The 27,285-nt window shown below is 64.3% G+C and overlaps 4 protein-coding genes across 6 annotated transcripts; 2 read left to right on the top strand and 2 right to left on the bottom strand.

Moving 5' to 3' along the window:
• Positions 1-8: 8 nt before the first annotated feature.
• Positions 9-8,230, top strand: VPS33B (VPS33B late endosome and lysosome associated). Of its 2 annotated transcripts, none has more exons than XM_068203429.1 (23): positions 9-171; positions 309-389; positions 464-522; positions 633-682; positions 864-931; positions 1,150-1,195; positions 1,493-1,587; positions 1,916-2,020; positions 2,324-2,420; positions 2,515-2,592; positions 3,409-3,482; positions 4,351-4,437; positions 4,514-4,604; positions 4,787-4,861; positions 5,156-5,220; positions 5,285-5,339; positions 5,418-5,464; positions 6,384-6,516; positions 6,769-6,842; positions 7,357-7,458; positions 7,630-7,705; positions 7,771-7,887; positions 8,080-8,230. In XM_068203429.1, exons 1-23 carry the CDS (start codon positions 76-78, stop codon positions 8,157-8,159), a joined length of 1,851 nt encoding a protein of 616 aa, XP_068059530.1. In that variant the 5' UTR covers positions 9-75; the 3' UTR covers positions 8,160-8,230. The 2 variants fall into 2 exon arrangements, with proteins under 2 accessions (XP_068059530.1, XP_068059529.1); XM_068203428.1 differs by having other exon boundaries at positions 10-171; positions 461-522.
• Positions 8,231-8,511: 281 nt separating this feature from the next.
• On the top strand, positions 8,512-14,055 carry PRC1 (protein regulator of cytokinesis 1). Of its 2 annotated transcripts, XM_068203416.1 has the most exons (14): positions 8,512-8,669; positions 8,892-9,024; positions 9,333-9,455; positions 9,800-10,033; positions 10,110-10,280; positions 10,459-10,608; positions 10,840-10,987; positions 11,071-11,207; positions 11,452-11,547; positions 11,664-11,810; positions 12,171-12,281; positions 12,448-12,558; positions 13,134-13,319; positions 13,839-14,055. In XM_068203416.1, exons 1-14 carry the CDS (start codon positions 8,644-8,646, stop codon positions 13,914-13,916), a joined length of 1,851 nt encoding a protein of 616 aa, XP_068059517.1. In that variant the 5' UTR covers positions 8,512-8,643; the 3' UTR covers positions 13,917-14,055. The 2 variants fall into 2 exon arrangements, with proteins under 2 accessions (XP_068059517.1, XP_068059516.1); XM_068203415.1 differs by lacking the exons at positions 8,512-8,669; positions 8,892-9,024; positions 9,333-9,455 and having other exon boundaries at positions 9,731-10,033; positions 13,134-13,283.
• Positions 14,056-15,470: 1,415 nt separating this feature from the next.
• RCCD1 (RCC1 domain containing 1) lies at positions 15,471-20,296 on the bottom strand. The gene is made up of 7 exons (XM_068203431.1): positions 20,093-20,296; positions 19,390-19,738; positions 16,564-16,685; positions 16,289-16,393; positions 16,015-16,167; positions 15,847-15,876; positions 15,471-15,639 (listed from the first exon to the last, which is right to left on the bottom strand). Exons 1-7 carry the CDS (start codon positions 20,247-20,249, stop codon positions 15,497-15,499), a joined length of 1,059 nt encoding a protein of 352 aa, XP_068059532.1. The 5' UTR covers positions 20,250-20,296; the 3' UTR covers positions 15,471-15,496.
• A 230-nt stretch (positions 20,297-20,526) lies between these two features.
• Positions 20,527-26,560, bottom strand: UNC45A (unc-45 myosin chaperone A). Its single transcript, XM_068203420.1, has 20 exons — positions 26,449-26,560; positions 26,137-26,295; positions 25,743-25,779; positions 25,471-25,646; positions 25,282-25,374; positions 24,890-25,057; positions 24,528-24,696; positions 24,124-24,294; positions 23,850-24,021; positions 23,378-23,678; positions 23,123-23,217; positions 22,866-23,007; positions 22,560-22,700; positions 22,270-22,397; positions 22,022-22,088; positions 21,721-21,834; positions 21,509-21,624; positions 21,300-21,417; positions 21,062-21,217; positions 20,527-20,877 (listed from the first exon to the last, which is right to left on the bottom strand). The coding sequence occupies exons 1-20, from the start codon at positions 26,458-26,460 to the stop codon at positions 20,617-20,619; spliced, it is 2,796 nt and encodes a 931-aa protein (XP_068059521.1). The 5' UTR covers positions 26,461-26,560; the 3' UTR covers positions 20,527-20,616.
• Positions 26,561-27,285: the final 725 nt, after the last annotated feature.

The raw sequence follows: 27,285 nt of genomic DNA, 5'->3' as shown, positions 1-27,285 counted from the left end.
GCGGTTCCGCCGCCGCCGGGTTCCGGCCGCGCCGCGCCCGCGCTCGGGCGTTCCGGTGCCGACCCGGCCCCCGCCATGGCGCTCGCCGGGCGGCGCGACGCGCCCGAGCCGCCGGACTTCGGGATCCTGAAGCGGCTGGCGCGAGACCAGCTCGTCTACTTGCTGGAGCAGGTCCGGGGGCCGCCGGGGCGGGCATCGCGCAGCGGGGCGGGCGTGGGGAGTCGGCGGGATCGGTACCAGCCCCGGGCCCGGGAGGGGCCCGGCTCGGGGCAGCCGCCGAGTGCTGGCCCATGCCCGCCTGCCCGCAGCTTCCCGGGAAGAAGGATCTGTTCATCGAGGCCGACCTGATGAGCCCCCTGGACCGCATCGCCAACGTGTCCATCCTGAAGGTACCGCGGGTCCGCTCGGGCCGCCGCCGCCCGCGCCGACCCCGCGCCGACCCCGCGCCCTGTCCCCGCAGCAGCACGACGTGGACAAGCTGTACAAGGTGGAGAGCCGGCCGGCCCCCGGCGCCAGCGACCAGTGAGTGCCCCGCGGGCGGGCTGCCCCGGGCCCGCAGGGCCGCGCAGAGCGGTCCCTGCGGCGCGGCCCGGTACCAGCGGCCCGGTACCAGCGGCCCCTCCGTGCCGCAGGTTCTGCTTCCTGGTGCGGCCGCGGGTCCGGACCATGAGGTTCATCGCCGGTGAGTGCGGCCCCGCAGCCGGGGCCGGTGCTCCGGGCCGCCGCTGTGCCCGGCCTGGGGGGCTCTGGGGCAGCCCCGCTCCGGCTCTCCCTCGTGCCTGGGGCGAGCGGGCTCCACAGGCCGAGGGGAGCCGTGCCTGGCGGGTGGGCAGCTGTGCAGGGGCTCTGCGGGGTGTCCACAGATATTGTCAACGCTGACAAGATGTCGGGGAGGAGCAGGAAGTACAAAATCATCTTCAGCCCCCAGAAGGTCAGTGGCACCCATGGTGCTGCCCATTCCTCTGTCACTCTGTGCCTGCCCAGCCTTTGCACCTTCCACCCTTTCTATAGGCACAAAAATAGTTTGTTTGTAACCCAGAAATGCTTAAGTAAACCCAGGTGTTGTGACACTTGGGAAGGCACTGGGCCCTTCCAGAGCTTTTCTGCTCAGAGCCTGCCTGGCCCTGAGGGTCTCCCCTTCCCTTCCAGTTCTATGCTTGCGAGATGGTGCTGGAGGAAGAGGGGGTCTTTGGTGGTGAGTGGGGCTGCAGTGCTGGCTCGGGGTAGCTGACACTGCAAGATCCCAGTTAAATCCCAGTGCTGGGATCCCCGTGTGGGCAGGGAACACGGTTTCTCTCGAGGCTGGCTGCCGGCCTGCAGGCAGATGTGTGCCCACACAGCATCAGCCCCTCTCTTCTGCCCGAGGAGAGGAGAGAGGGTCCTGCCACCCATCCTGTCTGAAGCTCCACAGGCCCTGTTTTGGGGCTTCTGTGATTCCTGGGGTTCTTCCTGCCAGGGCTGCATAACTGTCCCTATCCCTGTCCTGACACAGATGTCACTTGTGATGAATGGTCCTTCTACCTGCTGCCCCTGGATGAGGACATCATTAGCATGGAGCTGCCCGAGTTCTTCCGTGACTACTTTCTGGTCAGTGGGACGCTGTGGTGGGGTGACAGCCCATCCTGTCCCCTGTGCCTCACTGGGGCTGGGGACAAGGTGCTGTTCAGAGAGGAGGTGTGTGCCCTGCTCAGCCCTCAGTCTGCACCACGGGCCCCGTCCACTCCCCAGGGGCAGCTTTTGTGGGGCAGGGGGGGCTCGGCCCCGAGCTGGCCCCTCTGCCCCAGCCAAGCGGCTTTGGGGCAGTTCCCGTCGTGTGCCTGGGATGAAGCTCCCAGCTCCGTGCCCAGCCCAGCCCAGCCCCTGCCGTGGCAGTCCTTGCCAGCCAGCTGCCCATGCTCACTCCCTCATCCCGCAGGAGGGAGATCACCGCTGGATCAACCCCGTCGCCAGAGCCCTGCAGCTGCTGAGCTCCCTTTACGGCCCCTTTGGGAGGACTTACGGCATCGGCCGCTGTGCCAAGGTGTGGCTGGCACCTGGGATCCCCTGGGTGCCCATCAGGGCTCGCAGGGACCTGGTCCCCATCAGCCACATGGCAGCACATCACCGCAGAGGTGTCGCTGCGCTGTGCCTCCTCCTGGGCAGGTTTTTGGGGGTCCCCTACGCCACGGCGGGCAGCGGAGGAGTGGCGTGTGTGGTGGAGCCCCCTGAGCCCTGAGACAGGGAGCATTTGTGCCTGGCCTTGGCTGTCAGCCCCGCTGTGTGCCAGGGCCCTTGGTGGGAGGCTGGGGCTGCTCCCCACCCTGGCACCCTCTGCCCCTCACAGATGAGCTATGAGCTGTGGCGGGACTTGGAGGAAGAGAGTGAGAGCGAAGGCCAGGGCAGGAAGCCTGAGATTGGACACGTCTTCCTCATGGACAGAGGTGGGCTGAGGCCAGGGCTGCAGTTTGGGCAGGGAAAGCTGTGTGGGGCAGCAGGAGGAGCGGGAGGGCAGCCTGGCTCCGGCTCTCCCTGCAGACACCGACTACGTGACAGCACTCTGCTCTCAAGTGGTCTACGAGGGGCTCGTGGATGACACCTTCCGCATCAAGTGTGGTACGTGACTCGGGGAGGGCCACGGCAGCTCGGGGCTCTGCACTCACAGCAGGGCACTGCAGGGCTCTGGGCTCACAGCTCGGGGCTCTGCACTCACAGTGGAGCTCTGAGCTCACAGCTCGGGGCTCTGCACTCACAGTGGAGCTCTGAGCTCACAGCTCGGGGCTCTGCGCTCACTGCAGGGCTCTGGGCTCACAGCTCGGGGCTCTGTGCTCACTGCAGGGCTCTGAGCTCACAGCTCGGGGCTCTGTGCTCACTGCAGGGCTCTGGGCTCACAGCTCGGGGCTCTGCGCTCACAGTGGAGCTCTGAGCTCACAGCTCGGGGCTCTGCGCTCACAGCTCGGCGCTCTGTGCTCACTGCAGGGCTCTGGGCTCACAGCTCGGGGCTCTGCGCTCACAGTGGAGCTCTGAGCTCACAGCTCGGGGCTCTGCGCTCACTGCAGGGCTCTGAGCTCACAGCTCGGGGCTCTGCGCTCACTGCAGGGCTCTGGGCTCACAGCTCGGGGCTCTGCGCTCACTGCAGGGCTCTGAGCTCACAGCTCGGGGCTCTGTGCTCACTGCAGGGCAGTGCAGGGCTCTGCACTCACCTGGCCAGCCTCTGCAGCTTTTGTGCCTGGCATTGTCAGGCACCATGCTGTTCCCACAGGGACAGTCCCAGTGTGGGGTGCTGCTGGAGGTCATCCACAGGGAGAGTCCTCACTTTGACCAAGAGACTGGGCTGGCATCCCCTGTCTCTGCTGCCTCTCACAGCAAGGCTCGTGCATGTGGGAATGTTGCTAAGTCTGGGACAAAGCAGCTGTTCACTTTTCCCTGCAGGCAGTGTGGATTTTGGGCCAGATGTCACCTCTTCTGACAAGAGTATTAAAGTTCTGCTCAATTCCCAGGACAAAGTGAGTCCTCACAAGCCTCTGGGAGTCCCCTTGGTGGGAGGAGGCACAGTGGACCGTTCCCTCCTCTAAGCTTGAGCAGGAGTGGCTGGGGCTGCTTGGGGCATGGGTTCAGGCACAGAGACCAGAGAAACCTGGTGCAGCTCCACTTCTGAACCTGCCAGAGTCCCTGCATGCAGGGCTGTGTCACAAATGAGTGTTTTAAGGTCACTAAAGGAATCCCCAGCAAAGGCATCTGCAAAAACAAGTTTCATATAAAAGCCACAGCATGACAAAATTAGTTGGCAAAGTTCTAAATGGTTAAAGCACACAGATAAAAAGGAAAAAAAATTATAAAACAATTAATCCGAACCAAAATTGACCAAAAATATCTACATGGAGGTGGAGGTGGGGAATGAGGAGGGAATCAAAAGGATAGGAAGGAATACAGAAGACCCTCCTGTTGAGTTACGGGGTTCACAGTAATTTTCCATGCTGGCCACAATTCAGGTTGTATTTTACTATGGAGTTTGACAAATAAAATATTACTCCACTTGGGTTTTTATTCAGGTTACAAAAATAAGTTTCCCAGGCTGTTCATTAAAAAACAGGAGCTGGTTAGACAGTATTAGATCCTAGGAAAAGAGAGTGTTTCTGCTAAGCTGGGGAGGACCCAGGTGCTGTCCATCAGGGCTGGTCCCTGAGGAGCATTTCTCTGATCGTGGCGTGGCCTGGGTCAGAGGGACACACTGACACAGGCTGCTGTGCTGCCAGCCAGGGTTTTGGGACACAGGGTGGCGCGTGGCCAGCGTGCTGTGCAGAGCGTTGGCCCTGGGCTCTGTGTGTCCAGGCTGCAGCTGGCCAGGCCCTGGCAGCTGTGGTGCTTCCACAGGTGTTCAGCCAGATTCGGAACGAACACTTCTCCAGCGTGTTTGGCTTCCTGAGCCAGAAGTCGCGGAGCCTGCAGGCGCAGTACGATGTGAGTGTCGCCCTGGCAGGCGTGCGGTGCCGTCCCTCGCAGCCTGGCCACCACCCCCGTGCTCTCCCTCCCGCAGCGGCGCCGGGGCATGGACATCAAGCAGATGAAGGACTTTGTGTCCCAGGAGCTGAAGGGACTGAAGCAGGAGCACCGCCTGCTGAGCCTGCGTAGGAACCTGAGGGGAGGGGGGCCCTCGGCTGCACTGCAAGTGCTGGAGCTGCGGGGAAAGCAGGGGCTTGGGGGGCCCTGGATGTGCCCAGCAGGGGCAGGGCAGGGGCTGTTGGCGTGTGCTAACAGTGCCTGCAGAGCCCTTTCCCCTCCAGAGCTTCTCTGTCTCTTGGCTGTGTAGATATTGGTGCCTGTGAGTCGATCATGAAAAAGAAAACCAAGCAGGACTTCCAAGAGACCATCAAGGCTGAACACTGTGAGTGCTGCTCCATGTGTGCCTACCCCCACCCCAGTCTGACCACAGCCTCGCTTGCCCCAGGCCCAGGCAGCCTCATGCCTGGGTGTTCTCTTTGTGGCCACATCCTCCCAGTCCCTTCTTCTGGGGTTGTCTCAAGATCCTAAGTAGGGTCAGGCTGCACTCTCTGAGAGGGAACATGTGGTGGGGTGGGGGCCCCATTCCCTGGGGTGTTGGGAGGGCAGCGGAGGCCACAGCCCAGCCCAGTGGGCTGGCAAGAGCCCTGGGGTGATGCTGTCTGTGCCCCTGCCACAGCGCTGCTGGAGGGCTTTGACATCCGTGAGAGCACCAGCTTCATCGAGGAGCACATTGACCGGCAGGTGAGAGCACGGGGGTGCCTGCTGCAGCCGCCTCGCCCTGCCCCGCTGACCCCGCTCCCCACAGGTGTCCCCCGTCGAGAGCCTGCGCCTCATGTGCCTCCTGTCCATCACAGAAAATGGTGAGTGCCCGCTCTGCTGGACCAGCAGGGCCACTGAGCCCCAGCCCGGGCACAGGGCTCACCTGGTGCTCCCCACAGGTCTCGTCCCCAAGGACTACCGCTCCCTGAAAACCCAGTACCTGCAGGTGAGGGCTGGGAGTCACTGCTGAGCAGGGGCTGTGTCGGGTGGGGTCCCTCCCTGTGCTTCTGGCCACGAGGCGCTGGGCAGCAGCACTCCTGGGGCTGGGCCCTGCCTGCACGGGCTGCACGTGAGCCCCAGCACGCCTGGGCTGTCTGTGCAGGACAGACCCTGCCTGCACGGGCTCCACGTGAGCCCCAGCACGCCTGGGCTGTCTGTGCAGGACAGACCCTGCCTGCACGGGCTCCACGTGAGCCCCAGCACGCCTGGGCTGTCTGTGCAGGACAGACCCTGCCTGCACGGGCTGCACGTGAGCCCCAGCACGCCTGGGCTGTCTGTGCAGGACAGACCCTGCCTGCACGGGCCCTGCTGAGCCCCAGCACGCCTGGGCTGTCTGTGCAGGACAGACCCTGCCTGCACGGGCTGCACGTGAGCCCCAGCACGCCTGGGCTGTCTGTGCAGGACAGACCCTGCCTGCACGGGCTGCACGTGAGCCCCAGCACGCCTGGGCTGTCTGTGCAGGACAGACCCTGCCTGCACGGGCCCTGCTGAGCCCCAGCATGCCTGGGCTGTCTGTGCAGGACAGACCCTGCCTGCACGGGCCCTGCTGAGCCCCAGCATGCCTGGGCTGTCTGTGCAGGACAGACCCTGCCTGCACGGGCCCTGCTGAGCCCCAGCATGCCTGGGCTGTCTGTGCAGGACAGACCCTGCCTGCACGAGCTCCACGTGAGCCCCAGCACGCCTGGGCTGTCTGTGCAGGACAGACCCTGCCTGCACGGGCCCTGCTGAGCCCCAGGCTCCACCTGCCCCTGCCCTGTGCTGGCTGGGGGGCTCTGAGCAGCCTGTGCCTCGCCGCAGAAGGGACATCCTGTCTGCTTCCCGTGCTGCAGACGGGGCCCACGCTGATGCTGCTGCCCCGTTCACAGAGCTATGGGCCCGAGCACCTGCTGACCTTCCACAACCTCAAGCGCATCGGGCTGCTGACCGAGCAGTCAGCTGGGGAGACCCTGACAGCCGTGGAGAGCAAAGTCAGCAAGCTGGTGACAGACCGTGCTGCAGGTGAGCCAGCCTCCTGCCCCCTGCCCCGGGGAGCCTGGGAAGGGGAGCTGCTGGCCCAGATCAAGCTGGAAGCACGTTGCGTGTCCCCAGCGATGGTGCTGCAGGCAGAGCAGTGGGCTCTGCTGTGGGGGCACCAGGGCTGGCAGCCACCACGGCCACTCTCCAGAGCACACAGCTCTGCACACCTCTGCCAGCCTGGGCTAGGATCCACACAGAGCCTCTTAAAATGTTTCTCCTCGTCGTGTTTTCCAGGAAAGATCACAGATGCATTCAATTCTTTGGCCAGGAAGAGTAATTTCCGAGCAATAAGCAAGAAGCTGGGGTTGGTACGTCCTCCAGGGGTGCTGGCTGACCACAGTGCCCACAGAGCAGAGTGCTCTGCTAGCCCGTGCCCAGGCTGCAGGCTTGGCACCTCAGGGGGACACAGCTCAGGGCCAGAGCTGCTGCAGCTGCTCCAGGCAGCCTGCAGGCTTCTCCTCGGGGCTGGGGGCCACTGCCAGCTTCCCACTCTGCCCTGGCCCTGTACCCTGGGAGTGTGGTACAGCGCTGGGGCTTTCCTTGCCCCCTTCAGACACAGCCGTGGCACTGGGCAGGCAGCCCTGTGTCCTCCGTCCTGAGGCAGAGGTCCTAGGGTCCTGGCAAGGTGATGTTTCTGGGGCATTTCAGGGACATTTCTGTCCCTGGCCCCTGCTACACAGCCCACCACAGGCCATGGTGTGGCAGGAGGTGGGGACAGAGCCGTGCTCCACGTGTCTGTCTCTCCTCACCCCTGCACCTCTGAGGGGCAGCGAGGCCCCAGGCAGCCTGGTCCTGTACCCTTGGTGTCCCCTGTCCCTGCAGATCCCTCGGCTGGATGGCGAGTATGACCTCAAAATGCCCCGGGACATGGCGTATGTTTTTGGTGGGGCTTACGTGCCCCTGAGCTGCAAGATCATTGAGCAGGTGAGCCCATGTGCCGTGGGAGAGAGCCGGGCACATCCCCCAGCCCCTGCCTCCTTCTGGGGAGGCCAGCGGGGTCCCTGTGCCCAGGGCTAGGGCTGGTGGTGGCCATCTGCTCCGAGCGCCCTGAGCAGTGCCCAGCGCCAGCCTGACCCTGTGCTGCCCGTGCCTCAGGTGCTGGAGCGCCGCGGCTGGCAGGGCCTGGAGGAGGTCGTGCGGCTGCTCAACGGCAACGAGTTCTCCGTCTCAGGTACTGGGGGGCCGGGGCGGCGGGGCTGGCAGCCGGCATGGCCTACAGCGCTCTTCCCTGTCCAGACAGCGCTGCGGAGGACAACCCCGCCTGGGAGTCCCAGCGTGTTGTCCTCGCCGTCTTCCTGGGGGGCTGCACCTTCTCTGAAATTGCGGCCCTGCGCTTCCTGGGCAAGGAGAGAGGTAGGAGCGGCCTGGGAAGGGTGGGAGCAGGCTCTGCGCTCTGTGCTCTGCACTCAGCGACCCGCACTGGCCGCAGCCCGTGGGGAGGGGTGCCACGGCCCTCGCCCGTCCTTGCAAAATGCGCGGGGACGGGCTGGCAGTGCCGCTGCCGCCCCGCAGCACTGCCGGGGCACCGACGGGCCTGTCCCGCAGGGTGCAAGTTCATCTTCCTGACCACGGCCATCACCAACAGCGCCCGCATGATGGAGGCCATGATCGAGGCCAAGGCCTGAGCCCCGGAGGGGCCGAGGGAAGCCCGCCAGTAAAGACCTCTGCTGACAACGACCCGGCCTGGGCCTGTCTGTGTGCGGCTGGGCGCTGGAGGGGGCGCGACCCCGCCGAAACCGGTGCGGCCCTGACCCGGGACGGGCGGGGCCCGGTGGAGCCGCGGCGCAGGCGCGGGGACGCGCAGGCGCCGCCCGGGGACGCGCAGGCGCCGCCCGGGGACGCGCAGGCGCGCGCGGGGCGCGGCTCCGGGCGCGGTCGCGGCGCAATGCCGCATGGCGGGCGCGCGGGGGCGCCGTTACCCGCGCAGGACGCGGCGGCGTCCTCGCTCCGGATTGGCTGGAAGCGCGCAAGGCTCTGCACTACCATTGGCTGCGGGCGGCTTGGGGCGGGGCGGGGGTGCGGCCCGGTTGGCGGTTGTGGGCGGGCCCTCGGGGGCGCGGCAGCCAATCAGCGCGGCCGGGGGCAGTTCGAATCGGCGGAGCGGCGGCGATGGAGCGCGGGCCGACGAGGAAAAGGTGCCGGGACCGGGAGAACCGGGGCAACAGCGGGACCGGGGAACCGGGAACCGGGAACCGGGCTGGGGGCACGGCCGGGTGGGAGCGCTGCGAACCGGGGCGGGAGGTCCCGGCGGGGCGGGAAGTCCCGGCGGGGCGGGAGGTCCCGGCGGGACGGGCGGTGGCTGCGGAGGCTCTCGGGCCCCGAGCCCGTCCGTGCCGCTGACGGCCCGCGGCGCCCAGCGAGGTGCTGGCGGCCGAGGCCGTGTCCTGCCTGAATCGGGCCATGGCGGCGCTGCGGGACATCTGGGAGGAGATCGGCATTCCCGAGGAGCAGCGCCTGGAGCGCACGGACGTGGTCAGGAAGCACATCAAGGTGAGGGCGGTGTCACCGGTTCTGCTGTTGAGCCGCGCACCTGCCGCAGCGGCAGCCCGGCACCGAGCAGCGCGGAGTGAGCCCGCCCAGGGCCGCTCTCGCGGGGCTCCAGGAGGGGCCGGGTCTGCGGGGGGCACCGGGGGTCCCTGCCCGGCTGTTACCGCGGCTCCGCCCTCGCCCTGTGCAGCCCCGTCCTGCTGGGCTCCCCGCACCTCGCTCGGGGCCAGCCGTGGGTGTCAAGCGGTGGTCCCGCTGCCCTGCCCGCTCTCCGTTCCCACACCCTGCCTCTGACCACGCCTGTGCTGCAGAGCCTCCTGGACATGATGGTGGCGGAGGAGGAAAGCCTGAAGGAGCGTCTGCTGAAGAGCATCGCTCTGTGTCGGAAGGAGCTGGACACCCTGTGCAGGGAGCTCCAGCTGGGCCCCTTTGAGGTGAGGCATGGGATCCTGGGGTCCTCCTGGCAGCACTGCTGCTACCTGGCCTCTGCCTGGGTGTCCCAAGAGGCCAGAGCTTAGAAGGCAAATATATATTCCAAACTGCTTTTCTGGGCGCTTGGTAGAGCCGAGGGCTTTGTGGCTCCTCACAGGAGCATTGGCAGCTGGTTGTGTGGTGCTCCCCAGCAGCCTGTTCTGCATGTTGCTGGTGTTCGTGCACCTTCCTGAGGAGCATCTCACTCAGACCCAGGCCTGGTGGCCTCGGTCTTTGTATAAAAACCTGAAGCATGAGCCAGGTGTGGGAGACGTCTGGATCACAGCTGATTTCTGGCCTCTTGCAGACCGAGGAGGAAAGCACCATCCTGCAGATGGAGAAGAACCTGCGCACGTGCGTGGAGGTGCTGCAGAAGCAGAAGCGGGAGCGGAAGCAGGAGCTGAAGGCCCTGCAGGAACAGGACCGAGCGCTGTGTGACATCCTGTGCACAGCTCTGTTCTCCATCGACACTGGCAGTGTGCCCAGCCTGGAGGACCTGGACCGCTACCGGCGCCATGTGGCCTCCCTCAACACCCTGAAGGTGAGCCTGGAGGGTGAGGGGGGCGCAGAGGGGCCCACAAGGGGCCCCTGGTTCCTGACACTGCCCTCGCCCCCAGGAGCAAAGGCGGGAAGAATTTGTCACCAACAAGCGTCAGATCATTCTGCTCATGGAGGAGCTGGACCACACCCCGGACACCAGCTTCGAGCGGGACGTGGTGTGCGAGGATGAGGAGGCGTTCTGCCTGTCCAAGGACAACATCATGGCCCTCCAGACCCTGCTGCAGGAGGTGTGTTGTGCTCTGAGGCAGCGTTGAGGCTGCCACCGTGATGCAAGAGCAGCCACTAGGTCCTGACGAGGCTGTGCGTTAGAACACGCTTCCAGGGGCCTTGAGGAGCTCTCGTGTGTGGCTCTGCGGGCGCAGCAGAGCCACGGGCTGTGCTGATCCCCGCTCCCCCTCCGTGCAGCTGGAAGCCCGGCGGGCCCTGAACGAGGCGGTGTGTGCGGAGCTGCGCGCCAGGATCCTCGCGCTCTGGGAAAGGCTGCAGATCCCCGAGGAGGAGAGAGAGTCCTCGGCCGTGCACCTGGCTGGGTCCAGAGTCCGAACTAGGAGAGCTGTAAGAGCCCTGCTGTGCTCACGGAGGGAGGGCTGGGGCAGCAGCTCCGGGGATCTCATGCTCCTGGCTGCTCAGTGAGGGGTGAGGGCAGCAGAACAAATTCTGCCTGCATGGAGGGAGGAGCTGGAGGCTGGTGCTGGCAGCTGCCTCGTTCTAGAGAGTGGCTCAGGCAGAAGATGAACCCTGTCCTCCCCCTCTTCCTCCCTGACCTGTGCTCTGGTCCCGGGGCAGTTGCAGCAGGAAGTGGACCGTCTGGAGGAGCTGAAGGTGCAGAACATGAAATCTGTCATCCACGCAATCCGGGCAGAGCTGGCTGACTACTGGGACAAATGCTTCTACAGCCAGGAGCAGAGGGAAAGGTTCAGCCCCTTCTATGATGGTGGGTGCTGGCTGGCCAGGCAGGTCTGGGGAGGGATCCAGGGGTTCCAGCAGCCCCCTGACCTGGCTGTTGTGCCCTTCCAGAGGATTACACAGAGAGCCTGCTCGAGCTGCATGACGCTGAGGTGGGCAAGATGAAGATCTACTATGAAACACACAAAGATCTGTTTGAGGCTGTTCAGAAGTGGGAGGAGAACTGGAAGCTGTTCCTGGAGCTGGAGGTATTGTCCAGGCAGGAGCACGTGGGGTCATGGGTCAGTGTGTACCTCCGCTCCTGTGGGAGAGCGCTCTGGGAAGGAGCAGGGAACCACTGGGAAGTCATGGTGGGCCAGTGCAGGGATGAGGTGCTGTGTTTTGAGCACTGGGGTGTTTGTGCAGGGCTGGCTCCTCTGGGGCCATCACCATGTGTGGTTGAGGGGATTGGGTGGTGTGTTTGTGTCTCTCCTGACCCCCCTTCTTTACCAGAGTAAAGCAAGTGACCCCAGTCGCTTCACCAATCGAGGAGGAAACCTTCTGAAGGAGGAGAAGCAGCGAGCAAAGCTGCAGAAGACGCTCTCTAGGGTAGGTCCAGCCCTGGGGAAGGACATGTGGTCCTATTGACACAGAAAAAGGGATCCTTGTGTGTGGGGACACCTGTGTTCAGGGCAGCCCCTACACTGCCCTCATGTCCTGATCAGCTGCAGGAGGAGCTGGAGAGGAAGGTCCAGACCTGGGAGCAGGAGTTCAAGGGAGCTTTCCTGGTGAAGGGGCAGCAGTTCATGGAGTATGTGTCAGAGCAGTGGCAGCAGTACCGTCTAGAGAAGGAGAAGGAGAAGCAGGAGCGGGTGAGTACAGAGCTGAGCACGTTGGCTTCTGCCTGGGAGTGTCCCTGGCTCCTGCCTAAGAATGCCAGCCTCGAGGCGTCCCCGCTGGGCCCCAGCCACTGCCCTGGGCTCTGCCTGCTCATTCCCAGCTTGGAAGCAGCAGGCAGTGGGGCTGGTGCCCATTGCTGGCACATCTGCGTAGGCCAAGCCCCTTTCTGGCCCCAGCTGTGCCAGAGGTGACACGTGGCTCTGGATACGTGTAAATCTCTGATGAAGCTCCTGCTGTGTGGCTGTGCTGGGCTGCCAGCAGGGCAGTGCCCCCTGGCAGTGGCACACCAGCCCCGTGGCGCTCAGGTGTGTAAGTGCAGGTGTGCCCCACAGCACCTGAAGAAGAGCCGGGAAATGGAGGCGGAGATGCTCTACGGCAGTGCCCCACGGACACCCATCAAGCGGCGCATGCTCAGCCCCCACACACCTGCCAAAGTAAGCAAGGTAAACTGTCCCTGCAGAGCTGGGGCTGGGCTGGGGCCTGCCTGGAGCAGAGCTCTCCCTGGGCTGGAGCACAGCCCTGGGCTGGCCTCGGCCCTGGGGAGGGCTCGGGGTGCTGCAGCCGCATGGGACGATGTCCTGTGTGATGTGCACCCTGCTTTGTCCTCAGCTCCACGGCACCTTCAGCGCCAGCACCACATCCAACAGCACTGTTCGCTCTGCCTTCGGGGGAGCCGTCTCCCACTCGCCCACGTCTCGGTTGCCACCCTCCGGGAAGAAGGTGAGGGGCCTTGGGGGCGTCCCTGCCTGGGGCTGGGCTGGAAGGGACAGGTGAGCCGAGGTGGTGCAGCTGCTCTTGCTGCCACCCCATGGTGCACTGCCTCCCCTGCTGAGCTCGTGGGGGACAGAAGCCCCTGTTTGTCTGCAGTCTGCTCTGGGGCTACTGCCATCCTGCTGGGGTGTTTCTGGGACCTGCGGGAGGAGGAGGAGGGTGCCAGAAAATCTTCCTCCAGCCCAGATCTCTAGTATGCCTGTTCCTTAGTGCTGAGCCTGCAGCTTGAGGGATCTTCAAAATGTGTGTGTGCTGCTGGGCAGGGCCTGAGCATCCTTGTCTGAAGAGTGGCATCCCTGCCTATGGCAGAGGGTGGAACAAGATGGGCTTTAAAGTCCCTTCCCACCCACATCATTGCAGGATTCTGTCATTCTGTGCTGTATATTTCAGGGGCCAGAATTGGACCCCAGCATCTGGAGAGCTCCTGGAGCCTGGCACTGCTCTGGCTCCTCAGAGTGGTGGGCACTGAAGCTGCCTCTGCTCAATTCCTGCCTCCCTTAACTGTCCCCGTGCTCTTGCCACAGTTCGGCCGGGCCCGGACCCCCACCCGCACGGCAGCAAAGCCCCCCCGCCGCAGGCTGAGGGAGCAGAACAAGGAGAACGTGTCCCAGCTGGACGGAACCACCCTGAGCGGTGGGTGCACCCCCAGAGCCCCTGCCCAGCGTAACCACAGCGTTAGTTCTGTTGCCAGCACCTATTCTGAGTTTGCGGTAATTCACCTCTTCTAACCCACCCCACCCCTGCACTGCACAGGACCTTTGCTCCCCCCGTGTCCCCCCAGTGTCCCCCGTGGCTGCCCCTGCCCCACGGAGAACTTCCAACAGCTGCCCTGAGCAGCCGTGGGGACAGGCCAGCAGCCCAGAGCACAGGCTGCGGGCAGGGACACACCTGGGCAGAGCCCCTGAGGGTGGACTGGGCAGAGGCTCAAGGGGGGCTGCTTTCCTCTCTCAGGGTGGGGGCCCTGGACAGCCTCTGTCCTCCCATCAGGCTGGGCCGAGCCAGAGATTGACCATTGTGTGGCACTACCAGAAGTTTTTTACTCTTTATACATTTTAGTAAAAAAAGGCATCAATGTTAATTGGCTACAAGTTACATAGTTCCCATATTAATTTGTATTCCATCTCCTTTTGGCAGCCTGGCCTGCCTCTCTCTGTCCCCGCTGAACTGTGAGGCAGCAGCCCCCCTCCCTTCCCTCATCCCTCTCGTTTCCCCACTTCTTGTTTCCACAGCGCCAACTTTCAAAGGCTTCCAGCTTTGAAAGCACCTCCCATGTTCTCAACTCCACCACCAACAATGCCGCGTGGTGAGGCCCTGCTCCAGCAGCAATGCAGGGCCTGCAGCACCTCCCGCTCCCGGCTACCCCTCCCCTCGGCTGCTGCTTTAGAAATGTGCTTTTATTTAAAAAAGACTTCTAGATGTTGTGAATAAAGTCCTTGTACAGCCCCAGCCTCGGAGAGCGTTCGGGGCCCCGCGCGGGGAGGCGCTGGAAGGGGCGGGGCAACCCCGAACCGCGGGGCGTGGCCAGGAGCCTCAGCCAATCAGAAACAGGGCTCAGGCCGCCGCTTTTCTGGCCAAGTCCAGCAGCCCCAATCTGTGTCCTGATTGGCCAAATAAACTGGAACTCCGCGGTCTGATTGGCTAAAGGAGCAGGAGCTTCGGGCCGCGTGATGATTGGCCAGACAAAGAGCAGTCCCAATAATTTCCTGATTGGCTAAAAAACCCACTGAACTTTCAATCCGCATCCGGATTGGCTGAAAACGCAGCTCCAATCCGAATCCTGATTGGCTGAAGAACACCAGAGCGCGCAGCTGTGTTCTGATTGGCCGAGCAGCTCAGGCCGGAGCGGCCAAAGCCGCACGGGCGCCGGGACGGAGCCCCCGCAGCGCGCAGCTTCCCCCGTTCCTCCGCCTCCCTTCCCGCACTGGCCAGGCTACCGCATGGCCCGCCCTACCGCCGGGGCCAGGCGCGGCTCCCCCGCGGCCAAAGCCGCACGGGCGCCGGGACGGAGCCCCCGCAGCCCGCAGCTTCCCCCGTTCCTCCGCCTCCCTTCCCGCACTGGCCAGGCTACCGCATGGCCCGCCCTACCGCCGGGGCCAGGCGCGGCTCCCCCGCGGCCAAAGCCGCACGGGCGCCGGGACGGAGCCCCCACAGCCCGCAGCTTCCCCCGTTCCTCCGCCTCCCTTCCCGCACTGGCCAGGCTACCGCATGGCCCGCCCTACCGCCGGGGCCAGGCGCGGCTCCCCCGCGGCCAAAGCCGCAGGGGCGCCGGGACGGAGCCCCCACAGCCCGCAGCTTCCCCCGTTCCTCCGCCTCCCTTCCCGCACTGGCCAGGCTACCGCATGGCCCGCCATACCGCCGGGGCCAGGCGCGGCTCCCCCGCGGCCAAAGCCGCACGGGCGCCGGGACGGAGCCCCCACAGCCCGCAGCTTCCCCCGCTCCAGCTGCGTCCCAGCCCCGCACAAGTTCCTCTGCACCCCCAAAGGAGCAGAACCAGCCCGACTTCTGCACCAGCGCTGCCCTGCCACAGCACCCCTGACCGACCACCGTGTTCACACAAAGCCCGGCCGCAGCGCCCGCCCCAGGACAGCTTCATTGCAGCCCGGAACCTTCACTGGAACGCGTCTCGCACGCACCAGCACTGCGGCCCTTACCGAAAAGTGAATTTAATAAACACATCCAACCCGTGCCAGGGTGTCCTGGCCCTGCTGCAGCTGCAGCCCCACTCCAGCGTGTGGATCAGGTCACTGTGGGCTAAGCGCAGCCCCAGACTGTGCCGCAGGAGGGCTGCCTGCCCTGGCCCTGGGGCCACAGTGGTCCTGGCACTGGTCCTGCAGAGCAGAGCCTGCCCTCACCCCCACTCTGGCAGCGCCCGTGGGTCTTGGGGCCCTCACGGCTCGCGCACGCGTACATAGGTGGTCCAGGGCCCACACACCACCTCCTCCACCTGCAGCCCCTTGGCCACCAGGTGCTCGACACGGCGTGCCTGGTCAGAGCTGACGTTGTTCCCGTGTCCCAGCTGTCCGTATTTACCTGCAGACACACAGTCATGGCCTAACGTGGCCCTGGGGCCTCGCAGGGCCATTGCTCCTGGTGTTTGTGGGGAGGGAGGGAGGGAACACAAGAGCCCCCAGCAGAGATGGAACTCGTACAGCGACGGAAGAGCCAAGGGTGAGAGAACGGGGATCAGAAGCTGCTCCCGGAGAGGTTGTACAGTCCCAAAGCAGAGGTGCCACTTACCCCAGCCCCAGGTGTAGAGCTCCCCGCCTCCTGCAACAGGGACAGCACCATCAGGCAGCACCCGGGGAGCTCTGTCCCCACAGTCCCCCCCTGCTCCCAGGGGCACTGCCCAGCGGGTCCTGGGGAGCCCTGGCACCTCTCAGCACCCCTGCCCTGCCGGACACTCACGTGTGACCGCGGCTGTGTGTCGGGAGCCACAGCTGACCGTGCTGACCTCCAGGTCCTGTGGCAGATCCAGCAGTGCCGGGAACGCCTGGATAGAGATGAATGCAGCATCCTCGGCAGCCCGCTGCTCCCGCCCAGGCGTCGGCTTGGTGCTCCCTGCAGCAGAGGTGACAGCAGCATCGCTCGCAGGCTCGAACCGCGCTGGCCCTGCACTGAGCTGCCGGGGCTGTGCAGGAACCTGGCCCACCCCGCCCTCAGCCTGGCTAGCAGCACTCACCCGTGCCCGTGCGCTCATCTCGCGCTCGCTGCTCCGCCAGCGCTTTGGAGGGCAGAGCCAGCTGCCCCGACTCGTTCCAGCCCCACACGTACAGGTCTCCTGCCTCTGCGGGGTGGGGGGAAAACGCATCAGGCAGAGCTCAGCCCCGGGCTGCACTCGCTGGCAGCACGGGGTGCTCCAGGGACACCACCACCCCACGTTCCCCAGGCCAGGTCCCACCAGGGCCACCCGCTGCTGGCAGCACGTCAGGCTGCCAGGCCCAGCGCAGCCCTTACCGCTAACGCTGGCCGAGTGCCACCCGCCGGCCGCCACCGCCCGCATGGGCACCCCGGCCAGCGCCTCCACCAGCCGCGGCTGCAGCTCCGACTCCAGCAGCCCGTGGCCCAGCTGCCCATGCCTGCAGGGACACAGAGGGACACACAGGCACGCCCACAGCCCATGCCTCCAGCTCCCGTGCCTCCTGCCCACAGTCCCCACCAAACCCTTCCTGCTGCCACCAACCCAGCACCAGGCTGGCAGAGCCCGAGCAGCTGAGGGAACAACCACAGCTGAGCAGAAGAATCAACCCCAGGAAGAGGGAAAAGCCAAGTGGGAGCCAGTGGGAGAGCGATGCCAGCACCACACCACCACAGTTACAGCCAGGGGTGGGCGGGCAGCAGTGGGAGACAGCACCAGGGGCTTTAGTTGTCAAAGATGGGGCAGAAGCAGGAGGGGCTGGCAGGAGCTGCAGTGGTGAGAGGAGCAGCTCAGCTACAGAGTGGTGCTCTGGGGAGCTTCAATGTGACAGCTCAGGAATGTTAACAGCTGTGCTGATGCACGCCACTGGAAAGGCTCTTCACATTCCATATGGGAAATCTGCAGAGGACTGAGGCAAAGAGACCCTGAGAGCTGAGGGGCAGGGAAGGGCATGCTGCAACAGGAAAGTGGTTCTGGGCACTCCCTCACCAGAGGGTAATGCTGACCACAGCCAGCAGTAAGAGAGGGGCTACAAAAGGGGTGAGCTTGGCCAGCACCTGGCTATCACACAGCACAGGTGTCACACTGCGGGACACACTGGCACAGGCAGCATGAGAGGATTCTCAGCTGTGCTGAATAACCAAATTCCAAAAAAGTTAATCCTCAAGTACACATCCCCACATGTAGAAACCTTTCCTCTGAAGGGAAGGCAAGAAGGACCAAATACTCTAGTGTCCGCAAAGCAGCAACTGCTGATGTAAACTGAGTGTCATGTTTGCCATGAGCTGTGTTTGCTACCAGCCAGCCCAGAGCCAGCAAGCTCCCTTGCTTGGCAAGGGACTGGGGAGTGAAACGCTCCGGAGCAATGAGAACAAGGAGGGCTTGGGGCCAGGGCACGCAGCTCTGTGACAGATGATCAGTGCTGGGTTTGTCTTCCCTAAGTAGCAAAAGAGGAACACAGCAACCCTTCCACTCCAGAGAGGAGAACAACCTGCTCCTGTGGCCAAGCCTCATCATGCAGCAGCAGAACTCAGGGATCCAGGGCAGGGGGAGCTGCAGCTGGGCTCTATAGCACCTTCTGTGAAAAACTGCTGACTGGGGCAGCAAATGCACAGAGAACCCCCTAATGAACAACTCTTCTAGAGTGACTTTGTGATGCTTGTATCCCCAGTCACCTCTTCTGTTTATGCTGGATATTAAGTTCTGCACTTTTAAGACTGTTTCTGAGAGTGAAAGGCGGGAAAAAAGAAATGCAGTTTGTTTTCAAAAACTGCACTCACTCCCCCACATCCTTCTTCTAGACTGTGTTGTCTGCAGCACAAACAGACAGCAGGAGAAAGCTCTCCTTTTCTTTTTAGTTAGTTTTTTTAGCTAGCTGAGGCATGAAGTTCCCTAGACTATGATTTTTCTTTTTCTTAGAACTGTTCAAACCTACTCTAAACTGAAAACCCAAAAGAACACCAAGAGCTCACACCTATAACACCCAAAGCCTAGGATGCTGCATTCCAGAGCCAGCAAGTCTAATAATAGACTAAGCAAGCCAGCCTACACCTCACAAAAAAAGCTTTCTAAATTTGCCATCTCTTCAGAACAGCAAATTTTTTTATTTGTTTAATATTATTCATTTTGATACTTGTGAATATTTTGCTTATTAAATAAAAAGGATTTTTCCACTTTTCTCCAAAGACATCTTTTCCTGAACCAATTTAGGGGAGGGGCCACTTGGATTTACTTCCTAAAGGAACCCCACTCAGAAATTTCCTCACAGAATTTACCCTAACCAAAAACAAATACAAGAAGAAACACCTTTGTGAGAATAAACTGAGCAGTGCCACCAGCTGTTAATGCACCCAAGTTCAGCTGCTGGCAGGCGACACGGGCTGGAGGCTTTACCCAGGGCTTCACTGTCCTCCCACAGGCTGTACCAGAGGGACCTGGCACTGAACTGTCACAGACTGATGGAATCAATCTCCAGTTCAGAAACACAAGAGCTTTGCTGCCAGCTGGTGTTGTGTGGCAAGCTACAGAGGAGCAGGGACAGAGCAGGGACCTTGATGGTCATACCTCCCAAGCGTCCTCAGAGACTGCCCTGAGAGAGCCAAAAGTCAGAGCAGAGGCCAGAGTCAGTAGCCAGAGACCCAGCACCTAGACAGGAGACAGGGCTACCCATGGGGCCAGCAAGGGTGGACTCGGTGGGAAAAGGGGCATGGCCAGGCTAGCACTCCCCAGGAGTAGCCCTGATTTGGGATGCCTGTGCCTGGGAGACCTGGCTCTGGTGAGGGACAGATCCCATCAGCATGTGGGTGAGCACTGGGCACCTGCAGCTGGTACCCCAGTACTTCTCTCAGCTGTAACATAACATTCCCAAGTCCGCCCCCATGGGAAAGTCAGGAGGCATATCCTGGCCCCAGGCAGTGTGCGCAAGCTAATGGGGCTCAGCCCCTGAGGTGACCCCCATTCCGACACCCTCTCACCTGCACTCCCCACATCGCCCACGTCCCTTCTGCACTCCCCTGCCCCTTCTGCATCCCCATCATTCTCTGTGCATCCCACCAGCATAGTGCTTCTCCTGGAGTTCCTGAACACCCTCAACACCCGCTGCCATCCCTCCCCTGCACCCCTGTGTCCCCACAGCCCCTGCTCACCTGCCGCCGCCCCAGGTAAAGACCTCCCCGGCGGCGCCCAGTGCCAGGGCGTGCTCCGTGCCCAGGACCAGCCGCCGGGCCCGCACGCCGGCCGGCAGCGCGGTGAAGAACGGCGGCCGCGGCGTGGCGAAGCCGCCGGGCAGCAGCGGCAGCGGCTGGCCGGGCTGCGGCGGCAGCGAACGGCTCCAGGCGAGCTCGTCCTGCGGCGCTCCCCTCAGCGCCGCCTCCCGCCGCCAGGCGCCGGCCGCCGCCGCGCCCCGCAGCACCAGGTGCGTCTCGGACGGCAGCGCCTCGGCCCAGCCCGGCAGCCGCCGCCGCAGCCCCGCGCTCCGCACCTCCAGCCCCGCGCCTGCCGCGGCGGCATCTCAGCGACCGGCGCTGCGGACAGCCCGGGGCGCGGGACGGGGACAGCGCGGGGGTCTGGGGGGACGGGATGGGGACGTCACCGGGGGATCAGCGGGGAGCATCCCGGGGGAACCGGCGCGGGAGGAGGGCTGGGGGGGGGGTCCCATCCCGGGGGAAGCGGCGTCAGGGGAAGGGGCGGACAAGACGAACCGAGGAGACCGGCGCGGCAGCGGACGGTGGGAAGGGGAGCCGCCATCCCGGGGAGCGGCGAGGGGAAGCGGGCACGGGCCGGCCAAGGGCCGCACTGGCGCCGCGGGAGGGACGGGACCGGGGCCCCGGGCGGGCCGGGGGCGCTCACCGGTCTCCAGGACCACGTAGCTCCAGGCGGGCCACACGCCGGAGATCCCCTCGGAGCCCGCCTCCAGCCGCCACGGGCCCGGGCCCGGGCCCGGCTCCCCGGCCGCCTCTTCGGGGCTGAACCCGAACACGAGCCAAACGCCACCGGGCGCCGCCATGGTTGGGGCGGCACCGGGAGAGGAGGGACCGGACGTGACGGCAGAGGGGCGGACGGACAGACGGACAGAGGCCGGGTCGTGGTCCAAGAGTAGCTTTAGTGTTACCGGGTGGGCTAGCTCCGTCGCGCCGGTCCCGCCCCGGGTCGGCCCTCCCGGCTAAGGCAGACGGTGGCAAAGGCGGCGGTAAGCCCTATCCTCCCCTCGCCCCGGGGCACCGGGCGGGCGCCGCCGGAGGCAGCGTGGCCCCAGCCACGGGCAGTGCTGAGCCAGCTCCGCGTGCAGCCCGACCCGCCAGGGCCGGCCTGAGAGCAGCGTGTGAGCACCGGCCTCGGCAGCGTGTGCAGCGAGTGTGGGAGCCGCGGGGCTCTCAGGCGTGGCCAGGGTTGGGCTTGATGAGGCCGTAAGCCACTGCGTGTGCCAGGCTCTCCTGGGCCGCCTGGGCGACCCGCGGCTTGTCCTTGTCCTTGGCAAGCACAGAGAGGATCTCCAGCATCTCGCTGGCGATGAGCTGCTCGGCCACCTCCCGAGCAGCTGCCATCATGTTCATCACCACCACGGCGCCACGGTGCTGCAGCTCCGCACTGGGGCTCAGCAGCAGGGCCTGCAGGATCTCCAGCCAGTGCACCGTCTGCAGGAGAGTGGGGCCAACATCATCACGGACCCCAAGAGAAGGGTCCCAGCTTCCCCCCTACAGCCCCATCTCAGAGTTGGACCCAAGTCACGACAAGTTGCCCTGTCTCCTGGGGCCAGAGCTCCAGGCCACCGCGGGGAGGGAATATGGGACACAGGGTGCTGTGTTAGGGTGCACTCACCACCTGGGGAATCCGCTTGCAGATGGGGGGATGCAGGCTGGTCAGCATGGCCAGGGTCCCCGAGGCTGCCCGCCGCAGCTTCTCATCCTCCTCCCCACTGTACAGGACCATCAGCTTCAGCCGGTCGCTGCCCTCAGCCAGGAACATCTCCTGCACCTGCACAGGGGAAAGAGGAGGGATCAGGGGGGCGTGGTAGTCCGGCAGCCCAGCACAGACCCCAGCCCATCCCGGCCTTCACCTCCTTGCTCATGGCCATATTGCACATGCACTCAGTAGCGGCTAGGCGGATCAGCTCGTGCTCCTCAAACATGTATCCCTCAATCATGGGCACAGCCCGCTCTTTCAGGATCTTCTGCCTGGGAGGCAAGCGGGCAGTGAGCCCTCCCTGCCCCGGCCAGCCTGCCAGGCCCAAGGGGACAGCCAGCCGCCCTCTTCCCCCATCCCTACCGCAGCCTCTCGCTGATGCCAGCCAGGTTGGTCAAGGCCATCAGCCCCTCAAAGTTCTCCAGGCCCGTGCGCTGCAGGTGCAGGAGGCTGACCAGGGGCCGCACCACTTCATAGATCTGTGGAGACACAACACATGGGACTGAGTCAATGCCTGCTGCTGCTCCCACCTGAGCCCCTACCTGGCAGACCCAACCCCCAGCCCCAGCACTCACCCGCTCCCCAGGGAATACCATCTCTGGGTTGGAGGTGATGGTGATCTTTGCTAGGGCCTGCGCTGCCTTGGTCTGCCCCACCTCAGTGCCCTCCAGGGACAGTGGGATCAGAGCCTGGAGGCAGAAACAGCAGCTTGTCCTGCAGCCAAGGCCACAGCACCCAGGGCAGCCACAGCTTTCTCCACCCTCATGTACAAGGGAGCCAGTGCAGCCCTGATAAACCACAGAGCCCCAGCTCCCGCAAGCCCCAGCACCCCCAGAGCAGTGCAGGGCAGAAGCACAGCGGGATCCATACTCTCACCTTGCCTCCTCCCTGAGCAACCACACCACCCCGGTCTTCTGCCTCCTCCACCAGTGCCAGGAACACTCTAGGGACCAAGTGGGACTTGCTGCAGCACTTTGATAGTCACAGTGGGCCCAGGCTGCACCAGACTCCTGGACATCCCCCCTACTGTCCAGGAGCAGGCCTTCACCTCAGGCACATAAGTTCACCAACAGGATGCCAGCAGCCTGGGAACCCAGCCCCCTCCTGTCCCCGGCAGGCCACACCTGGAGATCAGCTCCCGGCAGGAGTTGGTGAGCGCTGGGTTCTCGCTCTTCACCATGCAGGCCAGAGCTGACACCACTCCGGCCACCAGCAGCTTCCGCACCCGCCGCTTCACAAACTCTGGCTTGTCCTGTCCCACAGGCAGGGTCACACTTGGCTCAGGAGCACCAGCACCTGGTGAGGTGCCCGACCCCACCCCTGTGGGCCTCAAGGACACCGTGTCCACGCCTGGGACCCCAGGCTGTGTCCCACCCACCCACTCTCCTCCTAAGCACAGCCATGCCCTGCTCACCTTGGGGTGCTGCTCCGGGATGTGCTGCTTGGCATACTTGGCCAGCTCCAGCATCTGCGGGTCCGGCTCCTCTTGGTCATAGCTGTTGGTGCAGTTCACCAGCGTGGAGGCAACAGCATAGAGCACACTCCTGTCCTCTGACTGTGGCAACAGTGGGCACCTGTCACACTCACAGCAGGAAGGAGCAGCCAGAACTGGAGCCCACCCAGCTACTCCCACACATCCCCCCCAGAGCGTGAGCCCCACACCTGCTCCAGCACATTTCCCTGGTGCCAGGGTGCCCATCCCACAGCTCTCGGTATGCACCTTGGCCAGTTGGAACATGGCATGCATTGCTGCCTTGTCCTCCACAAACTCCTCCTTGACATCTGCGTCGAAGGTGAGGTAAGCCAGGCCCTCGACAGCCCAGCGCCGCGTGCCCGCGTCGATCGCCTCGTTGCAGAGCCACCTGGAGAGTGGTCCCTGAGCCTGGCTGTGGGGGCTGTGGACAGCCCAGCTGCAGGGAGCCCAGCTGTGGGGCACCTTGCCCACCTGCCACCCCCTCTAAGCCTGGCCCCGCTCACTTGCGGCACTGCTTGGCCAGCTTCATGGTGGATCCCTCAGCAAACTGCTTCATGCTGAAGTCTGTGCCTCCAGCAGATCCCAGCTTGCAGAGCCCCTGCAGGCAGGAACAGAAGTGTGAGAGCAGGAATGGATGTAGGCAACCTGATGTGTCTCCCAGACCCACAGCAGCGGGGAGCAGCGCTGTGAGCGGTGGGCCCGCACCCACAGCCCACCCTAGGGCTCAGCCCTGTCCCACCCTGTCCCACCGTGCTCACCACGAGGGCACGGATGCGGATGCTGTCCCTCTCACTGTGCTTGTAGATCTCCTTGAGCAGGTTGACGCCGTTGGCCGTGATGAAGGAGGCACGCTTGGCCTTGTCGGCCGCGTGGATCAGCGCCTCCACCGCGACCAGCTGGTGGGCCTCGCAGACAGAGGCGCAGAGGGACAGCACACTGTCCATGATCCCCTCCAGCTCCAGCACCCTGTTCCCTGCATCTGAGGGACCCTGCAGCAGGCACGACACTGTCTGAATGGCCCGCAGCTTTCCCAGGAGCTCGCGCCCCTCGAACCAGCTCCTTCAGGGAAAGACCACCAGAAAGGGTCAGGATGATCCACCTGCTTCTTCCTGCCCCACCTGCTGAACTCCCCCACAGCAGGTCCCCATTCAGCTTTAGCACCGAGGGTGACAGGTGCTGCCAGGCTGCAGGTGACAAAAGCCCCGTCACTCCCAGGACACCTTGGCTCACCTCACATAGTCCTCACACAGACGGTGGAAGTTTTCCCTCTCGGCATCACACTTCAGGTCCTCATACAGTTTGCTCAGCAGAACAGAGGTGCTCATCCGGCTGTTCTCTGTCACAGGCAGGCTGCCTGTGCTGCCGCACACTGTGCTGCCCACCTCTAGGATTTTCTTCAGGCCTGGGAAAGGTCAGACAGCCCATGAGGGGAGCAGTGGCATGTGCAGGCCTGGGGCAGAGGAGCACAACGCCCCAGCAGGACACTGCTAGCCATTCCACTAACCCTGATCAATCACCCAGAGGCTCAGGCTGTTGTTGGTCTCCTTTGGTGACTTCCTGGGCACCACCTTGATGAGCAGGTTGAGGGCGTTGTCACGGCCATGCGCTGAGGCCCCTTCCAGCACTAGCAGCTCCAGGAGGTGCTTGATCAGCAATTTCAGGTCCCTGGAGGAATCTTCCAAAAAAGACAGTGCCCAGCAATCAGCACCCTGGGCATAGCCTCACCCCGACGGTGGCACAGCTGGCAGAGATGCTGCCATGACCAGGGGATTCTGCCTCCTGTTAATCCTGGATCAGAGCCCAGCTTTGCTGCAGGGAGCAGTGACAGCAGCAAAAAACCCCATGGCACCTCTGCACCTACCTGGGGCTCTCCCTGTACAACAGCCAGCCAGGGCAGCCCACACTCACCCAGCACCACTGCATCCTCCTTCGTGCGGAAGTCTTTCTGCAGCCCCTCCTTCAGGGAGTCGAACATCACGTGCAGCAGGTTGCAGGCAGCCAGGGACACCTCCTCGTGCTCCACACCCAACACCGCCGCAAGACGGGGTGCCCCCAGTTCTGCCAAGATGGCCGTGGTCTGCAGGTACAAGCACACCTGTCTGCTGGAGGCCTTGGGGAAGCCTTGCCGTTTCCCAGCCCCTTATCAGGATGGTTTCCTCTCACAAGTTCAGGCCTGGCAGGTAACAGCTCAGAGCTCCCCTGTCTAACACTCTGCAGCCTCCCCAGCATGGCTTTCCCCTGGGCCCAGCCGTGGGTGTGGTGGGACCTACACGAGAGCAGTGGCCGGAGCACAGTCCCACCAGTGTGCGCAGGGCTGCCAGCATCAGGTCAGCCTTGGCCGTGTCCAGCAGCTGCATCAGCAGCCGCACACCGTCACTCTGGAAGATCTTCTCTGCTCCAGCCTCTTCTCGTGCCAGCACGATCAAGTTCTGCGCAGCCTGGGGAAGGAGAGTTCTGTCTGGGTCACAGCAGCACACTGTGCACAAGGAACTGCTAGCAGCTGCAGGCACCCACCCTCCGGCCCTGTCTTGGGGAGCATTCTGTGGGGGGCAAGCCCGGCCTGCCCAGGCAGCACCACTCGGCCACCGCTGGCCCAGGAGCAACAATCCTCCCCTCCTCTCCTCCCAGCCACAGCACTGCACCCCGCTCCCTGAGCTCAGACTTTCTGCTTCTTGTCCACATCCTTTTCTTCAAGATCCAGCAAGATCTGGAACATCTGCTCTACTTTGGAGTCCGTGCAGGACATGGCCTTCATCTGCAACAGAGCAGAAAGAGTGGCTCAGTCCTCCCCACCTTCTCCTGCCCCCCACAGCCACAGCGGGCTGACAGCCCCCACTGCCCCCGTGCTGACCTTCTCGTGCATGCTGCTGCCCAGGGCACGCAGGGCCTCCTGGAAGGCCTTGTTCCTGGGCTCCAGGCTGATGCAGCGCTGCAGGTCCCTGACGGCCTGGTCCAGGCGGCCCAGCTGCTGCAGCGCCTGGCTGCGGCGGAACAGCGCCTTCACATCCCGGCCGTCAGCCTCGATGGCTGTGCACGAGGGGTCAGTGGCAGAGCCCAGGGCCTGCCCCAGCCTGCCCCCACGGGCAGCTCAGGGGCTGGTCCCCCCAGCCCCACTGACACTACCTTTAGTCGCATCAGCCTCTGCCTTGGTGTAATCCTCCTGCGGAGAGACAGGAGAGAATGCCTGAGCACTGCTGGCACAAGCCCCACGCAGCCTACAGCCCTAACTTTGGGGACAGGATGGGAACAGCGTCACTGGAGACAGTGAGCCAGCACAGTGGGACACCCTGTCTTTCCTAGAGTACGACCCTCAGAGGGTGTCCAGGCAGCCCTACGGCCCCCGGTGCTTTTCAGGCACTTCTGGTCTCCTCAAGGCCCTAAAGTTCCTCATGTTCACCCCCTGCCCCAGACAAAGATTCCCTGCATGAGATCAGAGACTCTGTGACTGCTTGAGAGCAGCCCCAGCCAGCCGGGCAGGTTCCTGCAGGCCGCAGGGGCACACCCGCCCGGCGCTCACCAGCTTCAGGTAACACGCGGCCCGGTTGCGGTGCAGCACGGCGCGCTCCGACGCGGCGTCGCTCAGGCTCAAGGCCTCCGTGTAGGCAGCGAGGGCGGCTCCGTGATCCCCCGCCTGGAACAGCGCGTTACCCCGCGCCCGAAGCTGCTCCGCCGTCACCTGCCGAGGGGCACCGACTGGGACACAGCCCTGGGCCCCGCACGGACCCGGGACAGGGACCCCTGGGACAGGGACCCCCGGGACGGGGAATCCCGGGACAGGGAATCCCGGGACAGGGAATCCCGGGACAGGGACCCGCCCGGCTCTGCTCACCGGCTCCACCATCGCGCCGCACCCGTGACGTCACCGCCGATCGCCGGGGGAACCCGGACGCCACCGCCCCTGTCACGTGACAGGGCGCGGCCGGAGGCGGGCGGGGCCGGGCCTGCAGCGCCGCCCCGCGGCAACCTGGTGTGTGTCCCCGCGTGTCCCCCCACGGCCGCCCCCGCCACGCTGCACCCCGGAGAGCGAGTTTCCCCCCGTACGGCCCCCGCACTTAGCCCCGCAGAGCGGGTGTCCCTCCCCGTACACCCCCCCCCGTACTGCACCCTGAGGTGCGAGTGTCCCCCCCGTACACCCCCCCCCGTACTGCACCCTGAGGTGCGAGTGTCCCCCCCGTACACCCCCCCCCCCGTACTGCACCCTGAGGTGCGAGTGTCCCCCCCGTACACCCCCCCCCGTACTGCACCCTGAGGTGCGAGTGTCCCCCCCGTACACCCCCCCCCGTACTGCACCCTGAGGTGCGAGTGTCCCCCCCGTACACCCCCCCATGCTGCACCCTGAGGTGCGAGTGTCCCCCCCGTACACCCCCCCCCCCGTACTGCACCCTGAGGTGCGAGTGTCCCCCCCGTACACCCCCCCCCGTACTGCACCCTGAGGTGCGAGTGTCCCCCCCGTACACCGCCCCCCCCGTACTGCACCCTGAGGTGCGAGTGTCCCCCCCGTACACCCCCCCCCGTACTGCACCCTGAGGTGCGAGTGTCCCCCCCGTACACCCCCCCCCGTACTGCACCCTGAGGTGCGAGTGTCCCCCCCGTACACCCCCCCCGTACTGCACCCTGAGGTGCGAGTGTCCCCCCCGTACACCCCCCCCCGTACTGCACCCTGAGG

This window comes from Anomalospiza imberbis, chromosome 13, assembly GCF_031753505.1.
Source record: "Anomalospiza imberbis isolate Cuckoo-Finch-1a 21T00152 chromosome 13, ASM3175350v1, whole genome shotgun sequence".
Lineage (NCBI taxonomy): Eukaryota > Metazoa > Chordata > Aves > Passeriformes > Viduidae > Anomalospiza > Anomalospiza imberbis.
Note: the sequence above shows the minus strand (reverse complement) of the source record. Positions and strands in the feature narration are given on the sequence as shown.